Genomic DNA, 14774 nt, shown 5'->3' on the forward strand with positions numbered 1-14774 from the left:
TTATTTTAAACTATCAACCTTCAAGACACCCAAATATAATAGAAGAAATTAGAAAAAAATAATTATAATTTTTTTTAAAAATAGGACAGTAAAAAAAATTATTTTATTTAGATAGGCTAAGGAGGGTACTATTGTCATTTCACTTTGTTATTTCATGGAGAATGCCTTTGTATGGAAGAAAAAGATCTCCACAAGCTTCTTCTTGGGTCCCTCTATAAAAATTTAACATCATATTACAAATAATATGAACTAAAAAATAATAATTTATATGAGCGGATTTTTTATTTTATTTTTATGTATTTTTAATTATATTATAAGGGTTTTTTTTGCTATATAATAAATAATTGTATTATATTTCATGAATATTTAAGCAATTAACCTAATTTTAGGAGTTAAATTTTTAAAAAATTATTATTTAAATGTTATATAATAAATAAGTTTTACTCACAACTATGACTAATTTATTAATAAATCTTAACAAAAAATATTTATATTAATTATATTTATTAAGTAAAAATTAAAAAATTATAGGTCACCAAGATGTCCTAACATTTTCAAGAAGGAACCATTGGTAGTGGTCTTCCTTTTTCCTTTTTATTAATAATATAAGTAAAAATATAATTATAATTATAATAATATAAAATATAATATTATTATTTATGAAATAAGGCACATAGGTTTAGAAGGGGAAAAAAATAAGCAGGTGAAATTATTTACAAAAATTAAATTTTAAGAAATAAAAAATTACTTGCATTTTTTTATTTTATCAAAATAATTTTTTATTAAATAAATTTATAAAAAAAAACCTTACATTACATGGTTTATCTAATTGACTTGGCCATTCTAATCAATTAGATTTATTTTAGAATTGTGGAGAATTTTAAAAAATTGGTGGTCTAACTCTCTACAAAAAGATATTAAAAAACATAATGAATTAACCAGATCATGTCATCGATTAGCAAACCATCATGGCATCACACATCTATAGTCCCAAGGGTGGCATCAAACCAAGCCAGTTCGCAAATAGCTTTGCACTCAATTTGGTGCCGGCTTAGATTGGTTCAACTTATTCTAATCTCGTATTAAATTCGAGATTGGGATCGGGTTTATTTAAGTAAATAAGCCGAACTTGAACAGTTTCTTCTAAAATTTCTGCTAGATACAATTGTGAATTTTTTAAAACTTTTGTTCTAAAAAAAACTGATAATTCTAAAAAAAACCCTAATCACTTCAGTAGTTGAAACACTAAACAAGTCTGCCAGTTTTTTGTTGGATTCATTGGGTTTCTAACAACACTGGTTCAAGGTTTATTTTCTCACACATAATCTTCAATATAAAAAGTTAGAAATCTTTGATGGAATCCCTTGCAATTACCCCATCAAGGAAAAGAGAGATAGGAGAAGCAAGACTTAACTTAGAACATGATAAAAATAGATCCCAATAATCGCAGTTGTCTAGCCCAAACAAAAAACACAGGGCTCAAGTTATACACTCAGATATTATGGTGTTTGTTTGCTAGTTTTCCATCAAAATCTTTTCTATGGCCTGCCATCAGGCAGATCTCATAAAAATTATTTATGCCTTGTGCTCACAAAGCTTTGTCAAGTTCTACTCAATCTAGCCTTGTATGAATTACATTAGGACTTATACCTTGCTCCTGCAACTCACATCAGATTCAGTTATCCACAACTTCGATTAGGGTCGGTTCGTAATCAGCTGGGGCCTCTAAACCATGAAGGTTAATCACAGTTGCAGCAACATTTGCAAGTCCACCACTGGGAATATCTTTGCGGAATTTTACACCAGGGGCCAAGCCAGGTCCACCAATGGCAATAGGAACCTGTCACAGGAAAATAGGATTTTCAGGTCTTTGTTAAACAAAATAAACAAATAAAATAAAAAATAACATTACTTTTTTTTGGAAGATATGAATAAGTTGGAGTGTCATTGATGTACTTAATTTATGATTTTTGTCTCTTCTTCACTCTTAATAGGGTGAAGGGTATACTTGTAATATCGGTACTTTTAACATCTATAAATAAAGCTTAAAGGGAAGGATTAGGACAAGTCTATAACCCTAATTCTCGAGCCTCTTTCTCCTTCTCCAAATTCACCACTATCCTTCTTCTCCTCACAACTTCCGTCCTTTTCTACTTTGATTGTATATCATAGAATCCTAAGTTTTAACACTTTTAATTTTCTTTTCTTTTATAAAGCACTAGGCATTTAGTTTGCAAGACATTCTGCAACATATGGGACAAGACATCTAATTTGGAAGACATTCTCTGATCAAAATGGAAGAAGACATCATTTACTACATATTGTAGTTGCACTTGATTTAAAACGTAGTAGCCAAGCTCTTTTTTGGAGTTTGTAAAAATGATCCAGGAAAGGAGAACATTGATAAAAGCAGATTAGTTCACTTACAGGCTGAAGAGTGTGGGACGTCAGAATTTGAATTTTCCCTTCCTTATCAAGCAAGGGATCACCCTTCTTATTCCTTTTTACCATGTCTTCAGCATTTCCATGATCTGCAGTCACTAAATGGATCCCACCAACTTGCTCAATTGCATCAAGGATCATCTGCAACAAAAATCACACCAAGTCTTGTTAATCTCTAGAGGCAGATAAGAGAACAAAGAGAAAACATCTTGTTCCTAAAGCCAAGAACTTCATGGAGAAAACATGTCAGTCTCACTATGTGATTGTAACTACATTACAGACACTTCCTTTCTTCACTAAAGTGTTAAGATACTTCTCCAAGTATTTGCAGTTTCCTGAGGTCATCCACGTGCAATCAAGTTTCTGACTGACAAATACAGGTCCAAGATTAAATGTAGGAGATGCTATATGCACTTTGTAGCAATTTGACATGGACATCAATGGGAGGTGGACCTATACATGTTATCCAGGGTGTAAAAGGTGGAAAGAGTTGTCAACTCTAGCCTAAATATTATCTCAGGTCATGCTTTACCAAGCAACACATCATATATTCTTTTGAACTTTAACAACATATCATAAATGGAGCCTACAATCGTATTTGAACTCACAAACTAGGTTTGATGTGTAAAAATGACAATATACTACCTTAACAGCTTCATCAGCAGCCTTGCAAGCAACAATTGTTGCCTCTATATCACCTGTATGTCCAACCATGTCACTATTGGGCAAGTTGACACGGACCTACAGGTATAAGAACAGACAACAACTCAATATCATTCATATGCATGTGCATAATAAGTAGCAATATAATTAAATTAAGACCAAAAAATCATAATGACAGTTCTGAAGAAACACGCAGGAAGTCAACTGCACCCATAAAATCTAAAATCTGAAGGAAATCATAGGGCCACAGTTAAATTCTAAAATCTAAATATTTTCTCTTATTAATCTCTGTTGGTGGATAAGTAAAATCCACCTGTCTCTAGTTATACTTGTGTCAATGTCTCAGGCTAATTGTCTGAGAGTGAGTTGTGTATGGGAGACTAGTCCCACATCGCTGGGCCTGACCATGATACTATGCTTATTAGTCAGAAAAAAACTCATAACATTCACTAGTCATTTTAGAAACAACTGATTCAAATTGAACAGCCTCTAACTCAATAGCCAAATGAAGGATTTTATAGCGGAAGCCTTGGGTTCCAATCTCAAATGTGTGCTTTTATCATGAAACCAATATTATAATACAATAAAAAAAATGTCATCATGAAAACAAGGAGAGACATCATACCTGATGAAATTTGCCACTAAGGATAGCATTCCTTGCCTTTTCAGCAATTTCCAAGGCTTTCATTTTTGGTTGGACATTAAACGTAATTCCAGAATCACTTGGAATTTCAACATATTCCTCCATCTCTGGGTTAAAATAACCAGAACGGTTTCCGTTCCAAAAGAAGGTGACATGACCAAATTTCACAGTCTCGCTGGTAAAAGAAAAAAGGTCAGTGTTTAAAAAATAAATAAAGGTAATATAAGTGAGAGCATACATAAAAATTTCATAAAATAGACTTTTTAGATCAACATCCTTCTTATCCAATTTCCCAAATCCCATTGACTTTGACCCAAATATTTCAGAGGTTGAAACTCCATGACAGTATATCACTCAGACTTGGATACAGAATCTACCAAATTCACTAACAACATCACACAACTATGTTACCAGACTATAGCCATGCTCACAGATTAGGCAAACACCATCAATTTACCCTAAGTTTAACGAATGCCGATGTCTCAATCATTGACCTATTTAACCTGAGTTTAGTCAGATCCCAACACATGGAGCTGAAATTTATAATTTTATAGGGATCAAGAACCACATAAATGCTTTTTTTCTGGACATACAATTACTACTATTTGTCAATTGCCATATTTTGAAATGTTGACTAAAAATACATATATGATCAACCACTAGGAGCAGGCATTTCAGTCATCCTTGAAAATCAAAAGGGAATGAGGTAGTCTCCAAATAACATCTGAGTTTCATTAGTCATCAATGAAACCATTAAGCTGGATGTCATCCTTTTTTCCTCCTCAACTCCAAATATAAAAAACAAAAAGAGAAACATTGAGGACAGTAACTGAGCATCCCAACATTACATAAATGCCTCTTACGAGACACAAGAATGATTTTGAAAACAATAATAGATATCTTTCAAATTGGAATCTTAATGGGATATTCTTAAGCTACAAAAAATTTGGTTGTAATTAAAATTTAAGACATGTAACTCAGAATGAATTAGTGGCAACATGTTTCTTACTCCCACACTGAGATTACATTTCATATATCATTAGCTGCACAAAGCTGAGAACAGCAATTTTTTTTTTTTCTGAAAATGAACAGCAAACACAAAATCATATTGCACAAGGCTTCACCATTTTTTAATGAAATTATAAGCAATAATTCTTCCCTGGAAGTCAAACAACAGCACACGCTTAGATCTGCCAATAGTATTCGAGATAGTCAGTGCAAAAGAAGGTGTCTCAAAGAATGATGTTCTCTGTTAAACTATCTTTCATACATCCATTCAAGCCTTATCTAGCATGTTACCTTCAAAATACTTGGGACTTTCACTCTTTTAATGCTATTAACAACATGGTCTGATCAGCTATTTCATTAGAAAAATCCTCCAAATTTCTTCAAATGTAAAGTGTGAGCACCAAAGAAGAGGGGAGAAGCAAGAATATAAAGCTTCAAGAGAAGACAACCTTGCTGTTCACAATATGGGGTTGGTCAATCTCCTTACTTTTATCAGATCACTTAAGATGTTACTACAGGAAGTCTAAAAAGCTACTTGGGCTAATAATCAAAAGAGACACCAAGAAATGGTAAGACAACATTGCCCCTATCACTTATCACTATAGAACAGAAAATGTTTCACATTGAATTAACAGAGGAGCCCACTTGAGCGCATGCTTAAAAGGATCCTTAAATAACAACAGAAGCCTGATATTAACATTGACCAATTCAATCAAGATTTGTTTTCTCTTTCAATTTCACTAAGAATTTTTATTTGAATGGTGATTTCATAAAGAAATCAAGCTAGTAGAATAAAGTAATATGTAATCTACTATATCTTTACCTGCATGCAAATGTGCGGACCCCATTATGAACTAAATATTCACCAGATGTCCTCTCTATCTCAGGTGGAGAAACAAGATAGTGGCTTGGAAGCATCAACTCGCCATCATACTGCAACATGCCTGCATAACGGATTTTCGGTACCCGGACACGATCAAATTTATCAAAATTTGCATATTCAAGAGCTTTTGCTATCATAACCATACGATCTGCCCGGAAGTTCAAGGTCACTACGGCATCTCCATCTACAATAGGCCCTACTGGCTTTCCTTCCTCATCAACTATGACAAATGGGGGTAGGTACTGATCATTATTTTTAGGGTCTTCCCTCAGTTTTTTGACAGCCTCCACGGCACTTCGGAACTTGTATGGAGCTTCACCAAGGACTTGGGCATCCCATCCACGTTTAACAACTTCCCAGTCATTCTGTTAAAAAGAGCAAGGTTTAATTCATCTTCCATAATTATTTCAAACTAATTGTAAAAACAATGAAAGCTTTGAAATGAATTTAGGGATTGAAACAATTAAAAAAGGTTAAAGAATGTCAACAGGGCTTTAGGTAACTCTCTGCCAGTCTCATATCAGATAAAGCCTGAGTCACGTTTTCCCTTCTCCACAATGGGTTGCCACTCCTTGGAATATACTATAAAATGTTTGACTGTCTCAAGAAGAAAATTTTATAAATTATTCCCTTTCTCATTTATTAAAAATATATCAACAAGTGACACATCTGAACATTTTCAGCAAGGTTCTGAATAGAACTGTACGAAGATAGGAAAATCTCTCATCTGACTTGGCCAACGAGATTCATCTTCAAGCTTCCGAGTCAAACAATGAAGTTTCACCAGACATATAATCCTTGGAGATTTAAACAAGAGTCACTAATAACTTGAAGCCCACAGATATATGCATTACCTCATAACGGTCCATTGTAACATACATGCGGCCCCCACCAGATGCAATTTGAGCATCAATTCCTTTTGCTCTCAAATCTGCGAGGTCCTTCTCAATTGTCTCCACAAAGCCCACGCTGGAGCCATCCAAAACATCACGACCATCAGTTAGAATATGTAGACGGATCCTTTTGGCCCCATGCTCACTCGCTCCTTTCAATAGCAACTGAATGTAAGAGAAGAAAATAGTAACTGCATAAGTCATATGAAAAAATAATGAACATTAAATCAACAGAAAATTCTTAACTCAGAGAGAATTACCTGCAATTGATCAAGTCGTGAGTGGACTCCACCATCACTCAATAGCCCAATGAGATGCAAAGTGTTAGTATCAAAAGATTCCTTGATGTAACTGAACCCTTCTCCTTCGTAGATTTTTCCCGATGCAAGTGCATAATCCACTAGTTTAGCCCTGCATTGATAGCAATAACAACCAGTAACTCAAGAAGAAAACAGGGTAATTGGAGTTTTTCCTGTTTCTCTAAAGGGCAAACCAGATTGACACATCAAGAACAAACAAGAAAAAATTGTGAAAGTGAGAACAAATTCAACTTCCGAATAAGTTTGTAAACCATGGAGCAATTTCATGGGCCTCTTCTCTGTTTACAATTTTTCGCGAAATCACAGACAATTTTCAGACATAGACATATGTCCATTCTTTAAATATATCTCTAGAAAAGCTGATAATTGAAAAACCAGGAACAAGAGGGGTGGAATTCCTAGTGTAGCCTAATCTAAAATTTGGATCCTTCATATGCAAATCCATGCATGTGCCTGGTCTAGAGACAGATTACTCAATAATCTTAGGAAAACCACATATACTACATCCTAAACCAATACCCTTAGTTAATTTGTCTATTGGAATGTCCAAAAGGAAGTGTTTGAAATACTTGACAGTATTTTACCCTTGAGCATAAATTCGGCCAGCCCCCAACGCGTTGTGACCAACTTCACTGTTGCCCATATCATCTTCAGTTGGAAGACCAACTGCAGTACCATGGGCCCTCACCAACCTCCATCTGTCCGGTGCACCCTTCATTCATAAAAAGTAAAAAAGTGTATCAAACACAATTAGCAGCAAGAAGGGGACTAATGTCGTCCGGGTATATGAGAACAGCCAAATATGCATTATAATTGTGCTCAACTCAATTCAAAATGTAATTCAGCTAGGTGTACTCAGACAGGTGGATGCAATATGTTGCCTTGTTTTGGAGAAAAAAGAGACCTTCCCCACAGGTATATAAGATCTTTATATTCTTTTTATGTTACATAAGCTTACACAAATTTTTATGAAGTACTGTGTTTACCTTCTTAAGAGAATCCATAACCGGCGTTTCAGCAATATGTATGCAGTTGTATTTGTCAGGATTGGCCTCACCCCATCCATCCAAAACCACAACAGCAATAGTTTTACCCTTCGGAAGCTTCGGGTGATCGGCAAGTTTCCACGAGAACTCAGAGGTACCCATCTCCTAGATCAAGAAAAAGCTCAAACTATGAAAAGATTAGTGAGATACAAACGAAGCGCTTAAGTAGCAAACTCTTTCCAAAACCATAAACTAAATCAGACGTCTAGAAACGGATCGAATCCGCAGCCCATTGCTCAGGCTTTAAAAATAACAAACAAGCATAAAAGTCTCCAAACGCCTAAAAAAACACCAACTTCTAAGTCCAACTGAGATATAGAGTAAAACTCGAGCAAATTAATCATACCAATATAAAAAATAAATAGAAAAATGATGAAAATAATCCTATCAGATCTACGAGCACCACTAAAGCTCCCATCCCCATCAAACAAAACGACGATCAGATCTATTCCTAAAACTGAAGTTACAGGAAATGGAAATGATATTCATACAGTTCAATCGTTTTTTTTTTTAAATTTCTACCTCGATGTGATTTCAAAAAGGGTTTCCGCGAATCCGAAGAACCTGTCTCTGTGCAACAGCTTACACACAAAAACGAAGGCCGAGGCCGGACTTAAAAAGCTAAGAGAAGAGACCAGAAGAAGGCGGAGTTCATGCTTTAATATATAAAATCAGAGAAAGCACGCTAGGTTCACGCATCACAGAGCCCATCAGCCGTACCTAATCACCACCTACCCGCGCATGCTAGCATCCTGCCCTATTTTTTTTTGGATCTTCTACATCCAAATTTGAATGCCCTTAAAATTGGACTACAAAGAACAAATTATTCTCTTTTAAATAAATAAAAATGCAGTAATATTTTAACATATTAAAAATTAAAAATTAAAAATTAAAAAGTAAATAAATAAACTGATTTTTATTTCTACAAGTGTCACCACTCAATCTCATGACTCGGAATCGACCAAGTTGTATCGAGGTCAACTCGATCGAGTTTAAAAAACTTTTTTTTTTTTACCTGGAGATTTAGGATAATTTTTTTTTTTTGCCCGAGTCCAATTTTAAATTGGATGACTCAGTGAACTAGCATAAATATAAATAATTAAAGTCGGCTCATTCAGGATGAAAAAGCCTAAATAAATTATAGAAAGAGTGAATTTTACCCATATGAGACATCCCTTACTATTCAAGAAACAAATAAAATTATTATTTTTATATTAAAAATATATTTAATCTCCAATAAATTTAATTTATAAATAAGTTTTATATTAAAATTACTATTAAGTGCAACTCAGATGATTTTTAAAAAATATTAATTACAAACACAATTTGAACCCAATATGTCACAATAAAAAAGATTTTATAACCAAAAATATTACAATTGAGTCTTACAGAGAGAAGTCTCATATACGTATAAAATAACAAATTATTTAAAATAAATAAATAAATTTATTTATTTTGAATATATCGAGCTTAAATCGAATAACATCTACCGTCGTTTATTTTAAAAAAATTGGAATTTTATAAAATTTAGAAAAATATTAAATTGTATTATGAGTAAAATTACCCCTATTTTTTATGGTTTTACAAAGTCGATTTCCACATAAATGCATATAAATTTTAATAAAAGACCCTCCTCTTAAAGCCCTAAAAATATTTTATGAGGCTTATAATTTTTTATTACCTAAAAATGACTCATAAAAATAAAATATTTGACTTTTAAATAATTGAACATTTAAAAAAAAAATGTTCTACTTTCAAATATACCTCATGAGATTCCCTCTCAGATACCAAAAACATAGTCGAATCATGCAAGGGATATTCCAATTTCATGAGGTCAATAAAAGATGGAACGCCTATGTATGTAAGAGATTCTATAGTAGATGGGCCTAGAGCTTGAAAAAACTGGGCATTCCTCGAGTTTTCAGATCTTTCTTGAGCTTGTTCTTGGCCTCCTCCGTCCAATACCGCATTTCACTAGAGAAAAGGGCCATTCGACACTGCAACTGGGTAGCTTCTTGACCTCAGAAGCCAAACTCTGATCCAAACAGAAGATGCCCAGATCAAATTCTTAAGCGAGAATCCTTTACAGAAGTGAAACACTGCCACTGGGCAGCTTCTTCACCTCAGAAGCCAAACTTTGATCCAAACAGAAGATCCCAGATCAAATTCTTAAGCAAGAAGCCTTTACAGAAGTGAAATACTGCCACTGGGCAGTGGCAGCTTCTTGACCTCAGAAGCCAAACTTTGATCCAAACAGAAGATGCCCAGATCAAATTCTTAAGCGAGAAGCCTTTACAGAAGTGAAACACTGCCACTGGGCAGCTTCTTCACCTCAGAAGCCAAACTTTGATCCAAACAGAAGATGCCCAGATCAAATTCTTAAGCGTGAAGCCTTTACAGAAGTGAAACACTGCCACTGGGCAGCTTCTTCACCTCAGCAGCCAAACTTTGATCCAAACATAAGATGCCCAGATCAAATTCTTAAGCTAGAAGCCTTTACAGAAGTGAAACACTGCCACTGGATAGCTTCTTGACCTCAGAAGCCAAACTTTGATCCAAACATAAGATGCCCAGATCAAATTCTCAAGCCAGATGCCTTTCCAGAAATGAAGAAATACCTCATCAAATATCAAACATGAATGGATGACCCTGAGTTCGTTTCAATACTCGGATGGGGTTCAGAAATTCTGAATCTCTTTTAAACTTATTCTAGACCATGCGAACAGGCCAGATCCACTCTAGACGAGCTCATTTCTTTAAACAAGAACTGCATAACACGCCATCAGATTCCGAAAACGCTTTCCTTCTCTACAGAGTGGAATGCATCCTTAGTGAGCCAACAGTAGCAGCGGCATAACGAATCATTCATCAAAGCTCAAAGAAACCTTACTTTTTCAGATTTTCCAAGTCATATTTTAAAAGAAACTGAATCGGAGTTTTTCATTCATATAGAACTCTTATAAATAATAGACTAGTTAATCTCACTTCAACTGGGCAGTCCTGATCTCAGAACCCAAATATTGTTCCAACCCAAGATGCCCAGATGAATACGAAATAAGAAGCAATCACAGGGAAGTGAAGGAGTATCTTATCATCCTCAGACATCCATCTTTTTACATGAAAAAAATCGATTGCCACCATTAAAGCATCTCAACTGCTTCATATTCAGAACCTAGATTCATTTATTGCCGTGAAACGGAAAAATACTTGAACCAAACTTCACTTGAAAAGTACTAAAAAATTTCCAGTTTCCACTTCAGCTTAGCTATCTCATTCATGGATTCAATCCATTGAACTTCCTCTGCAAAAACAACTCGCCCTCTTCACATCGCCAGCATCATCTCTCTCTTTCTTCTGTACCCACAAGAACTCTTCTATAATATTCCTAGATTTCTTTATCAATTCAATAACATTGAGTACTTCTCAATCCACTACAGCACCCAAGAAAAAAACAAGAAAAGGGTCTTATAGAGTAGGTTAAGAGTCTATTAGTTCTTTGTTTGCTTCCATTTGAATTTGAAATGAATACCTAAAAACTTTCATTACACACAAGTTCATGAATCATTTTCTTTCAATCTTCCTAGCTTTTACAATAAGTCTGAACATTGTAGCTGCAAGTAGATGATATTTTGTTTCTTCCACCAAATTGTCAGTTTGATACCTTAAAATAGAAGCTCATGCTTCCTATTAATCAAATTCAAGATCTCACTATCTAACTATGATTGATAATTTACTGTACATGACAATATTAAGCTAAAGGCTGCAGGGAGGAGGATGAAAAACTAATCAAATAACTATTAGCCATGGATTATATTATTAAAAGGGACACTTCTTTTTGTCCAAAGTTCATCAAACCCACTACTGATATTGAGTTCGTTAAACCAAACCAGCAATCAATTCCCACTCTCTTGTGCCAAATATCAACCATGAAATAGTGGATTTTCCATGGATATCACTACAAATCTACCATAGACAAGAAAAAATCTCCTAAACCACAAAAATAGCATGGCTGTCTTTTCTTGCTGAAGTTTTTTCTTTTATTTCATTCTTCATAGACAGAGAGAGAGAGAGAGAGAGAGAGAGAGATGTACTAAAAATACTTTCTCATTGAAAAGAGGATATATACACTCTTAACATCTGTCTAGAGACTCCGGTCTGTGACAAAAAGAGAAAATAGAAGAGAAACAAAAAGCAAAAAGTTCCCTCCACACAAAGATCCCAACAGAGAAACCCTTCATGGAGAGACCTCTCTTCCTTTGTGACAATTCACTAAAACTCCATTGCCACAGGAAGCTCAAACCAGCAAAAAGAGTGGAAAAAAAACTTAAAAAAAAAAAAGACAAATTGAAGTGATTTACTTTTTTTCAGTTTTTCTTTTTGTCGAAATTCCCTCTAAATTCTTCCGATCAGCAAAGGCCGTTTTTCCAGGGGGAAAAAGGATAATTTTCTTCTGGTTGCTGCTGATCTTCCTCACGGGGAAGCCCTTTTGGAGCCAAACATCTGCTCGAGGAGGATCACAAGCGCCATGGCGACGACGGCGTCGAGCCCCGGCTGCACCACCAGGCGGAACACGTCGAGCCCGAAGGTCATCCCTCCAATCGCTTCCTTCCTCCGAATCTCCGCCATGGGCTGCCGCTTGTCGTCGTACACCATGCACGACCGCTGCGAGTACGATCCCTCAATTGCATATGCCAGCTTCCGGCTGCCGGACCGTCTTCTCCCGCTTCCGCCGCCAAGCGTCACCTGGGCCAGCGTATTCGAGTTGAGGAAGTTCACCGGCTTCTTGACGGAGAAGAGCGGGTTGACGGATTCCTCGCCGGCGAAGACCAGCCAGTGATCCCCAAGGCTCAGTTTCTGCAACAGAGAGCGTCGTGGAAAGCCTTTATTTATTGTCTAGGTACAGTACAATTAAACCACAAAATAGATAAAAATAACAGACATGCCACTATGCCGACTATCCACCAACCCCGGGCCCACTATTGTCACTAAAAAAGTTAACTAATAATTACTAAAATTATGGCTAATTTCTTCTTAATCAACGATCTCCTTTGTTAGGTAAACAAGATCTGGATCGTCAAAGTTGGCCCACCAAATCAACGGCTAAAAAAGTAGCTGAACTGTAAAGTAAAATATCGGAACAGATTGCCGGTTGCCGGACAAAAGATAAAAAGACGGTAATAGCCTAGCAAAATACTAACCTAATTAACATAAAGGGGGATATTTATGTCTTTAAAAAACAAAGGAAGGAATTATAGCCTTTCCGGCCAAACAGAGAAAAAGACCTTTATAGCCTTGGAAACTATTTACCTCATAACATAAATAGGGGTATATATGTCTTTAAAAAACAAAACGAACGATAGATTTTCCTGTACTGATACGTCGGAAAAGCATTTCCGGCCGAACAGGCGAAAAGACAAAATTACCCTCAACGCTGTAATCGCCAGACAAGCGCCGGGAAAATTTACCTTTCGCCGGATGGTGAGGAGCGACTTGCCGGCGGCGTCCATGAGGAAAACCTCGCCCTTATTGCCGGCGGCGTAGTTATCCACCCGGAAAACCAGGTTACCCTTCTGGTCAAACACCGTGAACCCGCTGCAGTTGAAGAGAAGCGACTTCCTCCACACCGTCAGCACCTCCTCCTTCTCCCCGTCGCACCCCACCCTCGGACCCGCCGATCCGCTGGTGTTCGGGTACACCTTCGTCATAATCACAGTCGCCTGAAAACCCCTCTCAAGCCTTTCCACCGCTTCTTCTTCTTATTCCGAGAACGAGAGCTTTTTTCTCTCTCTCTCTCTCTCTCTCTCTCTCTCTCTCTGCTCACTGGGTTGGCTTCTCAGGTCTGAGCCTCGGGCAGGATATTTATATGGATCGTGGACGAGGCTCGCTGGAAAGATAAACACGGGGAAATCGCACGTGTAGAGTGAGTGGGATGACGTCATGGACGGAAAGGGCAGAAGGTTTCTTTTATGGGAAATTTTGTAGGGAGACGGGGGGGAGTTGCTACCGTGAGAGACGTATGAGATTCCTAAATCAGGAGCCACCCCCAGTTTGGTTGAACTAATTCCATGTGGACCCAAAACACAATTGATGGATTTTGATGGTGAAATTATGATATTAAATTATTATTATTTGTTGTTGTCGATAATAATTAATTTAAAATTAGAATTATTGTGGACAATTTTAAGGCAATAATTTTGTCGGAGAAAGTATCTTTTCCTGGGTCATTATTGTCATAAATATTTGAGAATTTATTATAATTATGTTGGGGTTTGAATTATTTTTTATAAATTTTCATAAAATTATATTTATTTTTTAAACATTTACTTATTTTCAAATATTTGCCCATAAATACAAGATAGATATTTGCCACCGATCGACAGATCGAATTAATTAAGCATAATGCTTAACCTATACATTTATGACTTATTATATACAAAACTTAGGACTAAAGTGACTTTAAAATTCTTATTATAAATTTAAACCTCGAACCAAAATGATATTGTTCTCGAAGCTAAAAAAATTAAAAAACATGAACAATAGTCGTACCGAAGTGAAACACCTGGAATTTCGACAAGTACAGATCGATTAATCCTATTTGTACAAGTCCAATTACTACTCGATTCATCAAGCTTTAGTTTCCTTTAAAATCGATAAGTATAAGAGAAATACAAAATAAATGAAGTGATACATCAAACTTAGTAGCAAGAAAATTTAGAGGATCTAACATGCGTCTGACGCTAACTAACCTCCCTGATAACCCGAAGAGGAAAAAACTCGTGGCGGAGGGAACCCGAGCGGGTTAGTGCTGAGCCGTTTCCAGAAGACGGCCAAAAGAGCCGTGAAAAAGGAAATACCCAAAAAGCTCCTTTTTGACTC

At 35.9% G+C, this 14774-nt stretch overlaps 2 protein-coding genes across 3 annotated transcripts; both read right to left on the bottom strand.

Annotated features, from left to right (window-relative positions):
• Positions 1-1394: 1394 nt before the first annotated feature.
• LOC137965668 (2,3-bisphosphoglycerate-independent phosphoglycerate mutase) lies at positions 1395-8537 on the bottom strand. 2 transcript variants are annotated; one of them, XM_068811977.1, is made up of 10 exons: positions 8421-8537; positions 7839-8003; positions 7437-7564; positions 6793-6943; positions 6494-6697; positions 5580-6004; positions 3731-3923; positions 3088-3183; positions 2428-2583; positions 1395-1840 (listed from the first exon to the last, which is right to left on the bottom strand). In XM_068811977.1, the coding sequence occupies exons 2-10, from the start codon at positions 7998-8000 to the stop codon at positions 1676-1678; spliced, it is 1680 nt and encodes a 559-aa protein (XP_068668078.1). In that variant the 5' UTR covers positions 8001-8003; positions 8421-8537; the 3' UTR covers positions 1395-1675. The 2 variants fall into 2 exon arrangements, with proteins under 2 accessions (XP_068668078.1, XP_068668077.1); XM_068811976.1 differs by having other exon boundaries at positions 7839-8025.
• Positions 8538-11986: 3449 nt separating this feature from the next.
• Positions 11987-13716, bottom strand: LOC137965829 (protein LURP-one-related 8-like). The gene is made up of 2 exons (XM_068812191.1): positions 13364-13716; positions 11987-12752 (listed from the first exon to the last, which is right to left on the bottom strand). Exons 1-2 carry the CDS (start codon positions 13601-13603, stop codon positions 12369-12371), a joined length of 624 nt encoding a protein of 207 aa, XP_068668292.1. The 5' UTR covers positions 13604-13716; the 3' UTR covers positions 11987-12368.
• Positions 13717-14774: the final 1058 nt, after the last annotated feature.

Source organism: Aristolochia californica, unplaced genomic scaffold (genome assembly GCF_029961685.1).
Source record: "Aristolochia californica isolate CCGP_79_NKW_82.1479 unplaced genomic scaffold, dmAriCali1.0.hap1 SCAF_5, whole genome shotgun sequence".
NCBI classification, from domain to species: Eukaryota; Viridiplantae; Streptophyta; class Magnoliopsida; order Piperales; family Aristolochiaceae; genus Aristolochia; species Aristolochia californica.